We start from the raw sequence: 16,800 nt of genomic DNA, 5'->3' as shown, positions 1-16,800 counted from the left end.
ATCTGAGAACACTCTTGAGGGATTGATAGAAGCTTTACACAAAAGATATACAGAAATCCTTACTTCAGGCTTTAGAAAGAGCACTAGACAGTAAAGGGATATATGTCATCTCAAGCACACCTACACATTGCATTTTTAATATGTCTTCTGCCCTAAAGTGTGAGCTCCTTCAGGGCAAAGTCCATGCCTTACTTATCTTTGAATTCCCAGCACCTATCTTAGAGTCTAAGACAAATTAAGCGCTTAATAAATATTTGTGGAACTGAAGTATTTCTGTATGCTGGAACACAGAGAACATGTGGGGGCAGTGAGAAGTGAGACTGGACATAAAGGCAGCTTCCAGATAATAGGGAGTAAGATGGCAGGCTGTGGAGTTTGGTTATATTATGTAGGTAACAAAAATATTTTATACAGGAAAGTGACAAAGACAATAGCTGAGTGTTAGAAAGATAAGTTTGGCTACAGTATTAAAGTGGATGAGACTCAGGAAAGGTGGGGGTAGGGAGATTACCCAGAAGTTTCTGAAAGACAGTGAGTCTCTGAATTATAGAAGGAAAATGTTAGGAATCTTGAATTTCATTCTTTTCTTTCTACTTATACAGTGAGGAAAATAAAGTTGATGCAGTCATTTGCTTTATTTTCTTTTACCATAACCAATTCTATGGATTTAGTTTCAAACAGATTTGACAAAGAAAAGCAGCTCCAAAAATAGTGACTAACCTGAAGCATTATCATTTTAAAATGATTTAATGTTGCCTTGTGACAATGTTAGCATCAAAACGATTAAAGCATACTTCTCCAGTTCTTTGTAGCCAAACTAAATAATTAGACTTAGGCATTACACATGAAAATTTCTCAGGCTGACGCACACTTTTTGAAAAGACCTTGGAACAGAGATTGGAATAGGTTCCCTCTTCCCCAGGCAGCTTATCTTTCTTGCATTTCTGCCAAACCAAGCAAAGTCATTTTTATTTCCATAGGACCATCAACCAAAGTGCAGGGGGAAAAATAAAACAACAACTAAGCCCAGAGCCTGCATCTTAACACCTAGCTAATACACTCCCAAGATTTCAGGAATCAGAAATGGATGCTAGCTCTTCAGGTTTGCAAGTGCATGAGTTATAAATTCTCATATTTTGGCAATATATTTCAGAGTTTTACTTTTTTTCTTCTCCTAAAGTGAAAATTCTCAGGCATGTGATTTTTAGGACTGTCCACATTTTATAACCTTTTTGAAAAGGAATTCTTGCTTTGTTTTCCCTTGGGTGGTGAGGTGAGTGTATTGCTTTACACATGCTTGCTCTGTACTTTTTTAACCAGCCCCACCCTTCCTGAGATGACAGTAGCATTTACCTTCAGGACTTATATGCATTCTTTGTTTTATCTACCCGAACCTTTGACCTAATCCATCATAATCACGCTTAACTGTTCTTTTAGCAATTCATTGTTCTATGTTCTATCACCTTGTTCTCAGTTTGGAATCATACTTAGTGCTCAGGACCTCAAATTCCCACTCTTGCTGGAGTAAAACACTCTTAGAAAATCTACATGCTGATTATTTCTGAAATAAATGAAGCAAAGATATGATTATTCATTTATTCCACTTGTTTAAATATGAAAGGCACTCTGCAAGGTAGATTTAAATCGATTGTGGACACAGAGATATGTGACTCACAGATCCTTGATGAATAAACCACCACAGTGCACTAGAAAGGTTCTGAGGATCAAATGACCTATCAACAACATCCTATTATGTGTGTGTATACCTGTGAATGTTTCCTAAGAGGCTGTCCAGAGTCATCATGAAAATCTGGTATCTCAACACAAGTCATAAGAAATTATATGCTTCCCACATACAATTAATAATCATATTTAAAATAATTTCTCATTTCTAGCACAGGAGAGTAAGTCACTGTCCTCATAACACTTAACTTTTAGGGCCTCTCTGGTGGCGCAAAGGGTTAAGCACAGCTCTGTGAAGTTATCCTCAGCCTCTGCAGCAGCATGGGTTCGATGCCAGGCCAGCCAGGGACCTACCCACATGGCGCAGCAGACCTCTGCTGTCTCACCCTCTGCTCTCCTCAGCAGTGTATCTCAGTCATTCTGCCTGTTCTGATTCCCACTCTGTCTCTGGTGAATCCTCTCACCCCCTGCACCTCTGGCCTGTACCCCAGTACTTGTATGCATAAATAAATCTTCAAAAAAACTGTAACTTTTAAAGGCAATCAACTGACTCATTTCTGATCACCAGGTACTCTGCTCTTATTACAATGATTTTGATAACCAGTTGTACTTGTGTGGATCTTACTGCTTAGTGGAAAGGAAATGCTCATCCAGAAAAAAATGAAAATATATTTGTGACATAGGACAACTGTACCTAAAATGGCAAACTGTTCCGTATCTTCTGAATAGTAAAATGAAAAGGACTTTCTATTTCCTTTAGCTAGCCAAATACTGATACTTCAGTCTCTCATCCCTTTGTGAGGCAGAGGAACCACATGGTTGCTAAGCTCCTTCCAACACTGGATATCTATATTAGAACTTTTTATGATTGATTTTGTTAATATCAATATTTTATCAAGAACTTCAATTCACCTCTCTACTTGTACCTACTCTGTTTCTTGGAGCAGATAACCTGTAACCTTAGGGTAGAAGAGAAATGTAGTATAAAGAAATACTAAAGGAGATATTAACAATAATTTTGTTGGATTAATCCAGTGAAGTCCAGAATGGTTAAATGGACTTCACAAAACCCCTTCTGCAATTAATGACAGAGACTAGCAACAATGAATCGCCTCACTCAAAGATATATAGCCCTCTGTGTGAAGGGATGGTTTGAAATAAACATTTGCTCTGAAAAGAATTCTTTGTACCCATTTAGTATCCCTTAATACAATTATTCATTCAGCCTGAAGAAACATTTGACCTGATGGTCTATATTCTTCCTCTTCACCCCAGAAAGGAAGGGAGTAGTTAGTCACATTGAATCCAATAAATTTAGGATTAAGCAACACAGACTTCCTCAGTGTTTGTTAAATGAACAAGATCCTATACCCTTCAAATCCTGCATTTATTGCCAGAAATCCTGAACTGGGTGGAGCTGTCAGTTTCTCTCACGAAAGCTACATAGCAGAAAAATGGCTTCCCACATCCTTCAAAGGACATTCAGCAACATGATACATTTTAACAAGAAAAATGAAAGTTATTAAAGACAAAATGTCATGGTGTAAAAAGAAAATGACCTTTGAGAAAAGTCAATGTCCAATTTACTCCAACCTAAGGAGAATTCCTCTGCTAAGAAAATTTACAACCAAAAATGGATCTAGATCAATGGATCTTTCCCTACCATGTCAGACTATTCAGCACAAATTAATGCCCCACCTACCCTTCATCTTCTCGGAGGAAATAACCTTGAAGGACAATAAAGGGTGTGCTGAGATTTCTTGAATAAGGTCACATCTCTAGTGTGTTTTCTGCAAAAACTCTCTAAAAAGTAAAAGAATTTCTATTCCTGTTTCCCCTATAAATTCAGCTTTTTCTTTTTGATCTTTAAATTCCCAGAGCTTTCATACTGACTGTTAGTATCCAAAGATTCCTTCTATGAAATTCCTTTTTCTCATAGTTTCCAGAAATATTTTGGCTATAAAACCATCCCATCCAAAAAGCCCATTCTCAGTTTGGATCAGGAATTGAGTAAAAGGAGTAAAGTTTATTCCAAAATGAAAATTAGTATCTAATGTTGTTGCCCACGAGTCCCTTTGGTACTCTATGAACTTGTATTTGTTTCTCCAGCTTTTGGTTGAAAATAAAGCATGGAATCTCTCTTGGATTCAACTTTTCAAAAATTAACTCTTCTTAGAGTGCCTCCACCTGGTTTTCTGAAATTTGTGATCCTATTGAAAAGGTTTTCGTTACGAAGACAGCTCATGTCCACCTGTCAAAAGTAACACTTATACTCTATGTTCATTTTGTCTCCACAGCTAATAACTCAAATTATATCAAATATATAAAGAAAGAATATTGGTCAAGGTAAAATCCCTACAAAAGATTACTTCAAAATTATAGTTATGTTATATTACCATTATATTTTCCCAGATAAGAAGTCCAACCTGACTGTTTTCTTCCTGCATATGTAAATTCAAATCAGAAAGAAAAAACATTAAATTCTAATTTGTTCTTCTACGACAGAATATGGAGATCGCTCTGTTCATTAGGTCATAGAATATGATCTATGTCAATAATAAATCAGATGATATTTCAGAGGGAAACACAAATTAAAAACAAAACAAAACAAAAAACCCTATTATATCATCAGAGCTATGCCCTCACCAGGAAAGGGTGAGGAGTAGGATTGTGGCAACTTGACACTGTCACATTCCCATCTACATTCATGCTTTTAAAACCACAGGTTTATACGTATTTGGCTAGCTTTCAATAATAGATGCTTTATATATCCATTATGTGAGAGATTCATAATTTATGACTATGAGTCTTTTTAAATCCTTACTGTGAGGAAGAACCTTTCAAGATTCTCAAACGCTTTGCTATAATTTTTCCTAATGACTTTTGAAAAAATATTAAAATTACAAATACCTAGTACATTTTCAGAAGAGTAATGCCATAATAGAATAACCTTTCACAGAATAATTAAGAGGATAATTCAAAAGAAGATTGATTCTATTTTGACAATTATTTTCTTAACTCCCTTCAAAATATTGAGTTTTTCCTCTTTCAAATTTTAAGGAAAGTTTTAAGTCAAAATGCCATATTACAAATGAATGTGGATTTGTTTTCAATCAAATAGTGAATTTAGTTTCTATAAACCTCAGAAAATCATACTTTAATATACTATCTACTATGGATACTATATAGCAAGACAAATATGATAGGAACAAAAAAATTGTCAAGCTAAGGGCACCACAAATTAATTTATAAAGAGTAGCAGAATAACTTAAAGATAATAGGTTTTTTATGACAGCATTACTTTCAAAGTTAATTATATTAATCAAATTAAAGTAAATCAATTCACAAAGTAATGTTAAAAAGCATATGCAAGGCTATCTCTCTCCTCTCCCATTCTGTCCATCACTGATCTAATCCACATATTAACACATTTGCTTAGTTTTTGTTGTCTATTGATTTCTAATTTATACATAATATATACTACATCTTAAAGTTTTTAAAGATATTTTTGTTGATAGAAGTATTTTCCCTGATAGAAGTTAAGAACTTGAGTTTTTTGCCATTTCTTTCCCTCTGACCAAGCGCCTAAATTATTATAATATATTCATTTTTATGAAAAATGTATTCCATGATTCCATTACTACTACAAGGTAAATTCTTCCCTACTAGAAAAAATATTTATATCAATATTTTCCCAGTTGTAACATTTAGTGTTTAACATATTTGTTTAACATACATAAGGAACACTATCTGCATTGTTTAAGACCATGATCAAATCTTCTCAAATTTTTTTAAAACACCTCCATAAAATTTCAAGTGAAATGATCAGATTTTTTTTCCTGGACTAAGATGAGCTTTCTCAAATTTTCTTCTACCTCCCATCTATTTTGAACCCCATCTCTCCTGGGTAGAATGTTTTCCTCCTTGATTTATTTTCTTATTTTGATAAGCACATCTCCTGAAGCTTCCTAAGAAACTGTGGCCGAAATTTAAAGTTTTGGAACTCTCCATGTGTGAATTGTCTCTAATATGTCTTCATCATAGTTGGGTTAACTGTAGCATTCTGGGTTGAACAGCATTCATCCTCAGAGCTGTGAGTCCATTATACACCATCTCCTGGTTTCCAAAGATGTGCTTGAGATCACCTATATCCCAAGTCTTTGATAGTGTCGTTTATTTTTTTCTTGTAGTTATTTGAATGAGCTTCTTATTGTTATTATAAATTTATAAAAATTGGCCTGAAACTTTTTTTCAGTTTATTAATAATGCTGGATACTTAATATGAGATTTGAATCAAAATTTAATTTCCACTGATTCATAAAGGTTTCAGTTTGGTTTTTCATTCAGAACAAATCAGGTATCTATTATCTATAGAGCTTTTCTCTAGATTTTCTCCAAAAGGGTTCTTAAGCATTTGTCCAAAAAAGGATAATACTGGTAGAAATGTACAGAGAATTTCCAAGAGGAGTTATAGAATTATGTTCTTCTGAATTTCAGGCATATACAATAAAATAATGATTGCCACTTACAGTTTCCTATAAAGTGTTTGTCTCTCATAAAGTGTTAGTTCTCTGCTGATGATTTTGAAATAAACACCTAAACCCCAACTGCCTCTCTCAAGTTGCAGGACAGAACACCCTATTGTCTGCTTGATATTCTCAGTCCCCCCACAACCATCTACACCTACAGACTTTAATGAATGTACTGACATGACAATTAAGCTCAAAATACTAGAATTCTTTTTTTGGTTTTTCTTCCTTATTATTCCTTTTCCCCAGTTTAAATATTTGGTACCTCTACATCCATTTTACTTACCTCATACCAACAGCCAGCTTAACTTTGAAGCCCAATAGCCTATCTCGTGCAAGCTTTCTATTCCTCCTAAAATATTTATCCTATTGCCAGTCAGGCTAAGATCCATACTAATTACTTCTCTAAATTACTGTAACAGGCTGATAAACTATTTTGTTCCATGCCCCTTTCCTCAACAATTCCTACCACATGATAATGCATATTCCACTTTCCCCTTAAATCACAATTAAATTAGGTCAGTTTCATGATCAAATTCATCCAATTCTTCAATATTTACTTCATTCAGTAAACCCTAAGTTTCCCCAAATATTCAAGTTCAATTTCATACACTGCCTCTTCCAAAATTCTCTTAAATGTATGGTTTTATTTACCCCTATCCTATAGCATCAATCTTGTTGTAGTTATTTCATGCCTTAAAAACTAGAAATCCTTACAGATAAGAATAATGTCTATATTACTGCTGTAATTCAACATTATTTATTGTACATAACAAGTCTAAAACAGGTTTAATGAATTTTTCAAGCTACTAATTTTTGTTTCCATTGGTTTATCTACCTTCTATCAAAATCAGGATTTATTATGGGCTTATTAATAATTTAGAGAGGTTAATGTGCATTTAGAAACCAAGCTGTGGCTCTAATGCTCTGCAATCAGAAGAGGTTCCTGTTGTGATCTCCACATGCTCACAGGCATGGGGATGGCGGGAGAGAAAGGAAGGGGGCCTGAAATAAGACACTGGAGAGCAGTGCTTCAAGGGATTTAAACATGTATTCAAATCACCTGGGATTCTTGTTAAAACATAGGTGCTCATTTAGAAGTCTGGGAGGGGGGCTACGAACTACACTTCTAAAAAGCTCCCAGATTATGCTGATACTATTGGTCCTTGGCTGATACTATTGGTCCTTGAGCCACAGCTGGAACAGAAAGGCTAAAGAAAATTGTGTGCCTCTTGACCTGAAGAGCTGGATTCTTGAGATAAACTAGTTTATCTTCAACCCTTAGATAATGGCATGCGTAAATTTATACAAGATGGTCAAGGTTATTCTTGGTCAAATCTGTATATTCCTAACTTATTCTAACTTAATGAACTTATAACTAAAAAAAAAAAAAAACTGTTACAAGTGATATATGACTTGCTTAGTTTAAACCCATGATATATAAACTCTTTTCTCCTCAGTTTTTCCATCAAAGAAGAGAAGTACATTCATTTAATGTGCATTAACCTGAGGAAGATGTAAAGTTGTCAAATTATGATTTGACATTAAGTTTAGCATCTCTGTGAAAACTGTCACAAACCTACTTTGTAATTTATATTTATAATATATACTATTTAATTTGATTCACAAGTAGAATCAGATGACAAACCTAGACTCAGAAAGAGCAAATGATTACTCTATTGCATGGAGAGAAAGAGACAAACCTACTTAGGTCCTCTAACTCTAAGCCTCACCACCCATTACAACTGTATTTTATATTTTAAGATTCAGCATTACTTATACAAATGTAATTATTATTCAAAATCATTCTACTTATCATTTTTACAAAATATACACATATAAATATATTTCCATTTCATCTTCCACTTTATAATTCCATTGGAATTATGTAATGTTTATCTTATATTTTAGGTTGAATTTGGCTCACTGTGGCTTTAATCAAATAAGCCACTTATGAGTATATTTCATTATAACTAAAAAGCACTTTAGCTTTAATTTATGTATCTTTTGAATTAATAGGTCTAAATATACAAAACAGATTTATCAAAGGAACAGATTTATCTGTCTAAAAGGAACCAATGACATTCATTTTTAAAATGTCCTTAGAAGTACATTCTTACACATATATTGACCTCATTCTAAGATTTCCTTTATGAAGACCCAAGGAATTAGAGCCAGTTTTGGGTATGTGAAGTCATAAAGCTATCAGTCGCATATAAAAATGTGTATTTTTTCACTAACATACAGAAAAGTAAACCAACTATGTATCAGATCTGGTCAAAAGAACTTTTTTAACTGTAAATATACTGACAAGATTTAATCCCCTCCCGAAAGAGTTGTTTTTACATAAACTATGCCCCTTCTAAAGTTCCCATTCATACACATGCACAACTACAGTGTCTCAGGACAATCTCTCCGATCCTGCCAGGAGGGTGCAGCCAACCACTGAAGACTCAGAAGCTTTTATGTATCGCCTTAATTTTAGGACTGCTTTTGGAATAATACTTGCATTGCACTGTTCGATCATTTACCATATACTATTGTACAATTTCCACCACTCAGTGAAACCCCACAGGTCTCTAATATTTATAACAGATATTTATACACATTGTTACATAGATTTTAATTATTAAATAATTGGTTTGGATGCAGGCAAGTTTTAGGAAAGTTTTAAAATGCAGTTTTAGGAAAATGCAGGAAAATTGGATCCATTTTTTAATAATCTACCTATATCACCATGGGGGCTATTATTTAATCTTTCTGGAGTCTGTATTTCCAAATCCTTATATATTAATTTTCTAAGGTATATGTAATAAGTCCTCACTTAACATCATACATAGGTTCTCAGAAAATGGGGGCTATTATTTAATCTTTCTGGAGTCTATATTTCCAAATCCTTATATATTAATTTTCTAAAGTATATGTAATAAGTCCTCACTTAACATCATACATAGGTTCTCAGAAAATGGGACTCTAAGTGAATGGACATATACTCATAAAGAAAACAGGCCCTTGGATGATTTAACTTCATACAGTGTCAGTGTGATTGTCTTTTCTCATTATCTTTATAATCAAACATTGAACAAAAGGATGTTATTTTTTTAAAAATAATATTATATATATTTTACTCTCTATCTAGATAACAGTTGACACAGATAAGAACTAGATAAGTTTTTTTTATGAAAAAAGCTACTTAGAGCAACATGTTCTAAAAGTAACCTATTTTTAGTAAAATAGTGGAGTCATGTCAATATTTTCCTCAACAAGATGTGGATTATCCCACATTTCTCTTCTATCATTAATTATTTCTGTACCAGATTATTTCAAGTAGCATGTAAACAGTATCCTTTCAACTGCAGTTATCCAGTTCATGAAAACACAAACTTTTGGATCAATTTGTCTTTCCAGCTTACTGCCCATATATATCTGTTACAGGAAAATTCTTTAAAAAAATTATCTATAGTCATTGTCTGTAATCTCTGGGCCCAAGTTACCTTCTTTAGCCATCTATCTTTAGCCCTACTATCTTCTTTATGTCCCTTGAACTTGCATGCAAAACCCCTTTTCAACTCAGAAACTTTGTACAACTTGGTTCCCTTTACCAAAGTGGATGCCTTTCCCAAGTATCTGCATGACATGCAGCAGTAACTTCTTTAAGTATGTGTGACAGCATCACTTTCTCAGTGACTTTTTCCCTGACACTATCTTTGACTACTCCATCTTCACCATTCTTTAATTTTTCCAATTCATTTTTCTCCACAGTAATTAGTATATTCGATTTTGCTTTGTAACTTACTTATGTATGATCAATCTTCCCAATCAGAATAGAAATGACATGATTGCATGAATTTTTGCCTTTTTATTTAGTGATTTATCTCCTCATTGTCAAAACAATGCTGGAAACACTGTGCATTCAGAAACTATTGTTGTTCACATTTACAAGTGAATATTACATACAGAATAAAACTATCCATAAACACTGACATTTATAGAAGCACAAGTATAGAGCCTTAGTTTACAGAAAATAAGACTTTGAAAACAAACAAGACCATTCAAACATGGCACATCACCAAGATAGAAAAAACATACCAGTGACCTGCTTAATAGAAAAAAAAAACATTTTATGGGATTACTTACCAAAAGATTGATAAACTTCTTCACCAAGAACTTGGGGGAGACTTGCAAAGCAAGCTATCTTCTTTTCCCATTAATTTGACAACAAAACCACCCACTTTAGATTGTATTATGTAGTCTGAACTCCTGAATGATTTTTAAGATTCATTTTAACATGCTCAAAGAGTTCCTAACCATTCAAAGATACTACTTTTATCAAGGTCAACAATGACTTCTTTAACAATATGGTCTTGTTAATTACTGGAAGGCCAAAATATAAAAATACTGGAAAATACAATCTTGGACAAGGAAAGAAAATAACTCTAGTAGAAAATGCTTTCAGAGTAAACAGAAACCATCTTAATATATGTTGTAAATCCCAAGAGGGAATGATATAACATTTTTCAAAGTATGTTTATATAGGGAAACTTTTGGTTTGTGACTAATCAACTTCTAGTAAGACACAAAAAAATCACAAAAAATAACTGACAGCACTTATTAAATGCTCACTATGCCAAACACTGACTTGGGTGACTGACATAGATCAACATACATTCAGACCAACCTCCTGAGAATGAAATAAAGTAATCATTTGACTAATAGATTTACCAAAGTTATGTACACAAAATGAATTTCCAAATTTCTCACAACTAGTAACAGCAATTTAAACCTAAGCAATGTGATTTCAGAACCTGCTTAAACACTACGTATTGAAGGTAATAGATCCAGCATTAGGTTAGTCAAATTAAACAAGCTAAATAGCCATCTCTTCTTGAGACACATGTCTCAGTTCACAGCTAAAGAAAGTAATCTATAAATAAAAATATACAGATGTACTGACTTATTTCTAAGAAAATCCCACCAAAACTGCCAAAGAAGAAACCATTTTTTTTCTCTCAAGGTGGCAAGAGCATGAGCCAATGGACTGGGGAGATGAAAACACACAACTAAGTTCTGCCTCATAATAACTTCTTGCTTGGAGGCAAGACCTTCAGACTCTGGATTTTGCAAGGTTTTTGAGAGTGTTATAAAGTTTAGTCATGATAATATCTAAGTAGGGTATCTGGACCCAATCACCCTCTTACTTCATATTCTCTTGCTTTATAGTCTTCATAGTACTTCCTATTGGAAATGATAGTCATTTATTTACCTATTCATTGTGTTCTCCCAATTTAAAAAGAAAAATTCAAAGGGGACAAGTTCACAGGTGATTTCTATGCTGTGGTTCAGTGACAGGTACCTAGTGGTTGCTGAATGCATGTTTATGGAATGGGTGAATACATGGCAGCAACTAAGTTTGTTTGCTTCCCTCATGATGTCATATAGGTGTGGGTTCAATGTTGACTAAATGGTACTCTGTAGGTTTATGATGATTATTTTATATTAAAAGTTTGGGGCAAAATTCCCAGGCTCAAATGAATATGAATGTAGTAAGAAAACTGCTAAATGCAAACATATATGTGTATGCATGTATATAGGTAATACTTTAAGTTAAACTAAAATATAAAATATGAAAGAAAAAGACTAAAGAGAAGGCGCAAAAATAGCAAAAAATAAACTACTATTCATCATAAGGGATGGCACTGTATATTTGGCTAACTTTCCTTTTCTCTTCCTTTCCTCTTTAGCTAAATTGTCCTTTCCTCTTTAGCTAAATTATCTATCTCATCATCTTGTAGAGCTTTCCAAACAAATAAAGTTGAAGATAATAATGACTCCTGGGTATAAATATCCTTAAGATCATGAGTTACTTCCTGATTGTGAGATAGAAAATGTTTATACTACTACAAGACTGAAGTAGGTTATCACTCAAAAGTTATTTTTTACTTTATCTGTAGCACAGACTGCACATGTCATGGTGAGAATCCACCTTGTAGGGCCGTATATGTATATGCATATGTATTTGTGTCAGACACATATACATTTATATTTATATATATATAAATTTTATACTGCTCTCCAAGGCTCCTTACTTATTACTAAAGAAACAGATTTACCATGAATAAATGTGCAAGAATTCAAAATATGTAACTAAGGGAAATCTCTTTATATAACAATAGAAACTAACAATCTCCTGTGGATTCAGAGGTTCAAAAGCTAAGTCTTTATCAAAGAGAATTCTTTGGATAAAATGGTTATTATATTTCTGTTGACCTTTATAAATAATCCCTCCAAGCAATCTTGCAGCTGTTGAAGTAGCTAACTCTGATACCAACTGTGTCTCTGTTCAGCACCATCAACTATGGAAGGCAAAGTAAACAAAGGTAATTTTGTACCATAAAAATTAATTATTTTTGAAAACAAATTTCTCATTTTTCATTTTTGCTGATTTTTATAACCTCACACACTGGCATTGTTTTAATGCCCAAGCACAAGCTTTAGAGTATCTCAAAACTATCTAAGCAGCAGGTAGTACTTGTTACCTGCTTGTACTCAATTCATCAGTCAGTCAAAAAAGAAAAATAGAAAATGCCCAGAGGAATTAGGATTATTATAGCATAGGTAAAAATGTGATACACAAGCAATTTTCCTCACCATAACCCCAAATCAGCAGTAATTCTTACATCATAACTTTGTTTGGTAATGGGCCAATTTTTAAAAAGCAGTGTGTTAGGATTGAGCTACTTTTCTTCTAAACTCTCAGATATGTTATACAAGATGGGTACAGGGAAACTCGTGAAATTCTTGGAAGCAGATGGAAAATGCTCACTTTGTAGTGCTGAACAAATGATTTCCAAAGACAAGTCTCCATAGTCTTTAAAGTGGAAAGAGAGTGCTCCAAAAAGGTTGTCAATAGTTGCTAGGAAGCAAAGGTGACACTCAATATTAGCACACAGTTGGGAAATGATTGACTAAGGAAGTATGGGGTGCTATTAGATTTTGTGTGTGTGTGTATTGAAGGTGGATTGGAAAGAGATTTCTGTAAATTCTACATTGTTTTCCATTTTTGCTGCCTTTAACATGTAGATTAAAAACCTGAAAAATATAATATTTGGAAAGAATACTGAATAAAACATTATCGAGTAGTTCTTAATGCATTTAGTCCAACATTTATACCAGTTGTTCTTTTATATAAGCACTGGGTGCTGAAAGGAGTGAGTCTATAGAAAGAGAAATAAAACAAGATTTTGAACTCTTTCAGGGTTGATTTCACATCCAAAATCATATATATTCATACCAAAAAGCCTTCTAACTAGGGATAATTAGTAGCAGCCATATGGAATTAGATAATGTTTTTTTCTATTTTTAAAGAGCAATTTGTTATCTTCAGATGATCAACCTAACACATTTGAGTTAATATTTTGCATTCAGTCTTCTATGACATTTTAATTATGAACATAATCACTTCTATAAGCTTCTATAAGCTATGAACTTCATTCTGGTAGATAAGGGACTCAGGTAAGAACAACTTATGCCTAGGATCTGAGAAATAGCAGTAGACATCCAGTCTCTGTGCAACATGGGGCTAACTCAGGAGCTTGGAAATTTCTGTTTCTTAAGGTCCTTAGTAATGTCATATCTAAGAAGGTGATTAAATAATTCCCACCCACAGGATGGTGGTGAGGATGAAATGATATAATTCACAGTTCTACACCAACACTTTGTTCATAATGAATCCTGTGACTATTAAGTATTATTACAGTTTCTTTGCAAGTCTCATTTGTATGCATTATTCACACATATGAATGCAATTCACACATACAGAAACCAGACAGCTTCTTTACTTTCCTTCAATTTGTAGATTATCAAACTTTCTTTATATATTTTTTTTATTGTTTGGCTTTTTAATACATGTTTTCTTTTGTTTTAAGGTAAATTTTACTAGGCAGATTAACAAATATACAATATGATGGCTTGTGAAAAATCCATATACTTGAGTGATCCACATCCTTATCAAAGACAAAGTTTTCATAATTCCAGAGCACTTCCTCTGACTCCTTACCAGTTAATTCTCCCCTCAACACCGCAAAGGCAGTGTTTTGTTATTTTTTTTAGGCATGAACTAGCTTCCTCTGTTCTAGAAATTATAGATGGATATAACTCAAAAAGAACATGTAGCCTTAACTCTTTACATGATGAAATATAAATCCCAAACAAATATCAGCATATGAAATGTACAACAAATATAACATTCTAATTCTACTTACACTTATATTTGACAGCAAATTAGCTTTTATTGAAAATAAACTGTCTTCAACATCAGAGAATATTAAAACTGCCAGCATAATTTTTACCTTCCAAGTTCAGAATAAAGGAGTCTCAGTCCCCTATATTCCTCTCGTTACTTAAGGTAATAATGAAACCAAGGGTATATCATAGAAAGAAAACAAAAGAAATATACCTTTGAATATGATTCTCTCTCATTATAAATATATCTTTACTTCTATGGACTTATATTTATACATTATACAAAAATACACACATGTACACATACACACAAGATGATTAAATATAATTTACATAACTTTTGCTTTTATATTAACTTAAAAACAATTACATTAGCAGATTTTATTTCTTAGTTTTTTCACCTGTTTTAAGTCTTTCTCATTCCTTTTTTAAATAATGAAAGCTATATATGCTTGATATAAAAATGTATCTAGTGTCTTAACATTTTTTAAGTTATCTTATGTATTTTTTAAAAATCCCTTCTAACAAGGAACAAGCTAATTAGTGGCAGCTAGAGGAATTAATGTTTTTCTATTTATGGAATTTGTTGGTTTTAATACAAAGCTAATTATAATTTGAACACCAAAATTTCCTAATGATGCTAGTCAGTAGTTGACCATTGCTAATAGTGGGCTGAAAAGTGTACATGGACTGTTTCAGTGTCTATTTTCCTCACCCAAAAATTAAACATTAGGCTTTGTTCTATAATAATGTACTGATCAACTGAAGCTAACACTAGAAACATTTCAATGAAGTCAATATGCATTTCTAAATAACAGAAATGTAAATTAATTTTAAATGCTAAATGATAGAATTAAACAGTAATTTTTTTAAAATTGAAAACATTTACACATTTACCTTTATAGGTTAGCTTGAGTCGTGGAATAACTTGCTTGGAAGTTCCCTCAACGGGAAGAAACAGCATGGTCATGCTTAACATCGCCAAGGCAAGGGAAAGGTGAACATCCTGGCTTCTGGACTTTGCTTTCTCATCCTGAGCAGCATTCATGATGAAAATAATGTATTCTTCCAAACAGTGTTAAATTAATCTAAAAAAATAAGAGATTAATTATTAACAGAGAAGTTTAAGATTTTCCCTGACTTAGTATAGTTTTCTGAATGTGTATAGATTTTCAAATACAATTGCTCTTTCATGTTTTGCTCATAACAAAACTGTTGTAAGGGAAATGAATCAGAATTGAGTGATAAAATTGAGGTCTGGCTTTACTTAGATTTAGAGATGACTGCATAACTGAAAATGTAACAAATTACCTTAATTAGCATCTCTTCCTCTACTAATCTTTTTTTTTAACACAAGTGTGGGAAGAAATAACCCAAAATGAATTTTTTGATCAGATAAGATTATTGGCAGAAGCCTACTCTTTGCCCATATCATCCCCAGAGGAAAAGATCTTAAACTGTCCTTTTGTAGGAGTTCTCTTTTTTTTCTGACTAAAAGGGTATTTAAAAATTCTTGCTTTCCTTTGGGAAAACTGAACATAATCAAATCAGGGCCACTACTACAGATTTTAAGCTTGCAACACTGCAATATTACCTGTACCCTATATGCTATTCCACATAGCAAAGCACTGAATTCAAAAAACAAACTGTAAAATAAAAGGGTTTATGAAAGGGTGGAGGTGGCTACTAACCGGTTTGCCACAAATAACTCCCTGTCCTAACTCCATGTTAGGACACTTTAAGACATGGACTAATAAAAACTCACAAATTTCAAACTAAACCTGATAATAATAATTGTAAATAAAATTCACTAATTATGTACCAGGTATTTTTGAGAAAGCACTTCACATAAGTTTAATGATTTAATCTTGTTAAGTTAATTAAGCCAAGAGGTCACTAGACTGATGTGGCTCAAATGCCACAGAGGACTACTACTGCAATCTACAATCTAAGCCCATAAATGCTGCAAAGTTAAGAAGTCAAAAAGCTAAGGAAAACCAATCACAAAGAGTTAACAAGGCTTTAAGCTATAACCAATTCAATAATTTCCTTTCTTGCTTCTATGTAAGTCTTTCTTTTGGCTCTTGTCCAAGGAATGCTCTTAACCACTTTGAGCTTGCTGCTGCCTGATTTAAATCAAGTTTTGCTCAAATACACTAAAATTTCAATTTATCTGTTTACCTTTTAACAAAGCTAATGACTGTCCTAAAGGATATACAATTATTTATCTCATTTCACAGATGAGGAAAACTAAGAACAGATTTAAACAGTTCTCCAAAGGTAACATGTCAAGAGATGAATTGAACATTTGGCCAGGAGTTTAGCTAGAGCCCCTAAGTCTTTCAGT

The 16,800-nt window shown here is 33.1% G+C and overlaps 1 protein-coding gene across 1 annotated transcript in view; it reads right to left on the bottom strand.

Annotated features, from left to right (window-relative positions):
• SEMA3D (semaphorin 3D) overlaps positions 1–15,501 on the bottom strand; it is a gene marked incomplete at both ends in the record, with an annotated part of 115,426 nt that extends 99,925 nt beyond the window's left edge. Inside the window, one exon of the mRNA XM_084229319.1 lies at positions 15,351–15,501. Within this exon, the coding sequence (XP_084085445.1) occupies positions 15,351–15,501 (151 nt within the window). The remainder of the gene's footprint in view (positions 1–15,350) is intronic.
• Between the last annotated feature and the right edge of the window lie 1,299 nt (positions 15,502–16,800).

This window comes from Talpa europaea, assembly GCF_964194135.1.
Source record: "Talpa europaea genome assembly, chromosome: 3".
Classification (NCBI taxonomy): Eukaryota; Metazoa; Chordata; class Mammalia; order Eulipotyphla; family Talpidae; genus Talpa; species Talpa europaea.
Note: the sequence above shows the minus strand (reverse complement) of the source record. Positions and strands in the feature narration are given on the sequence as shown.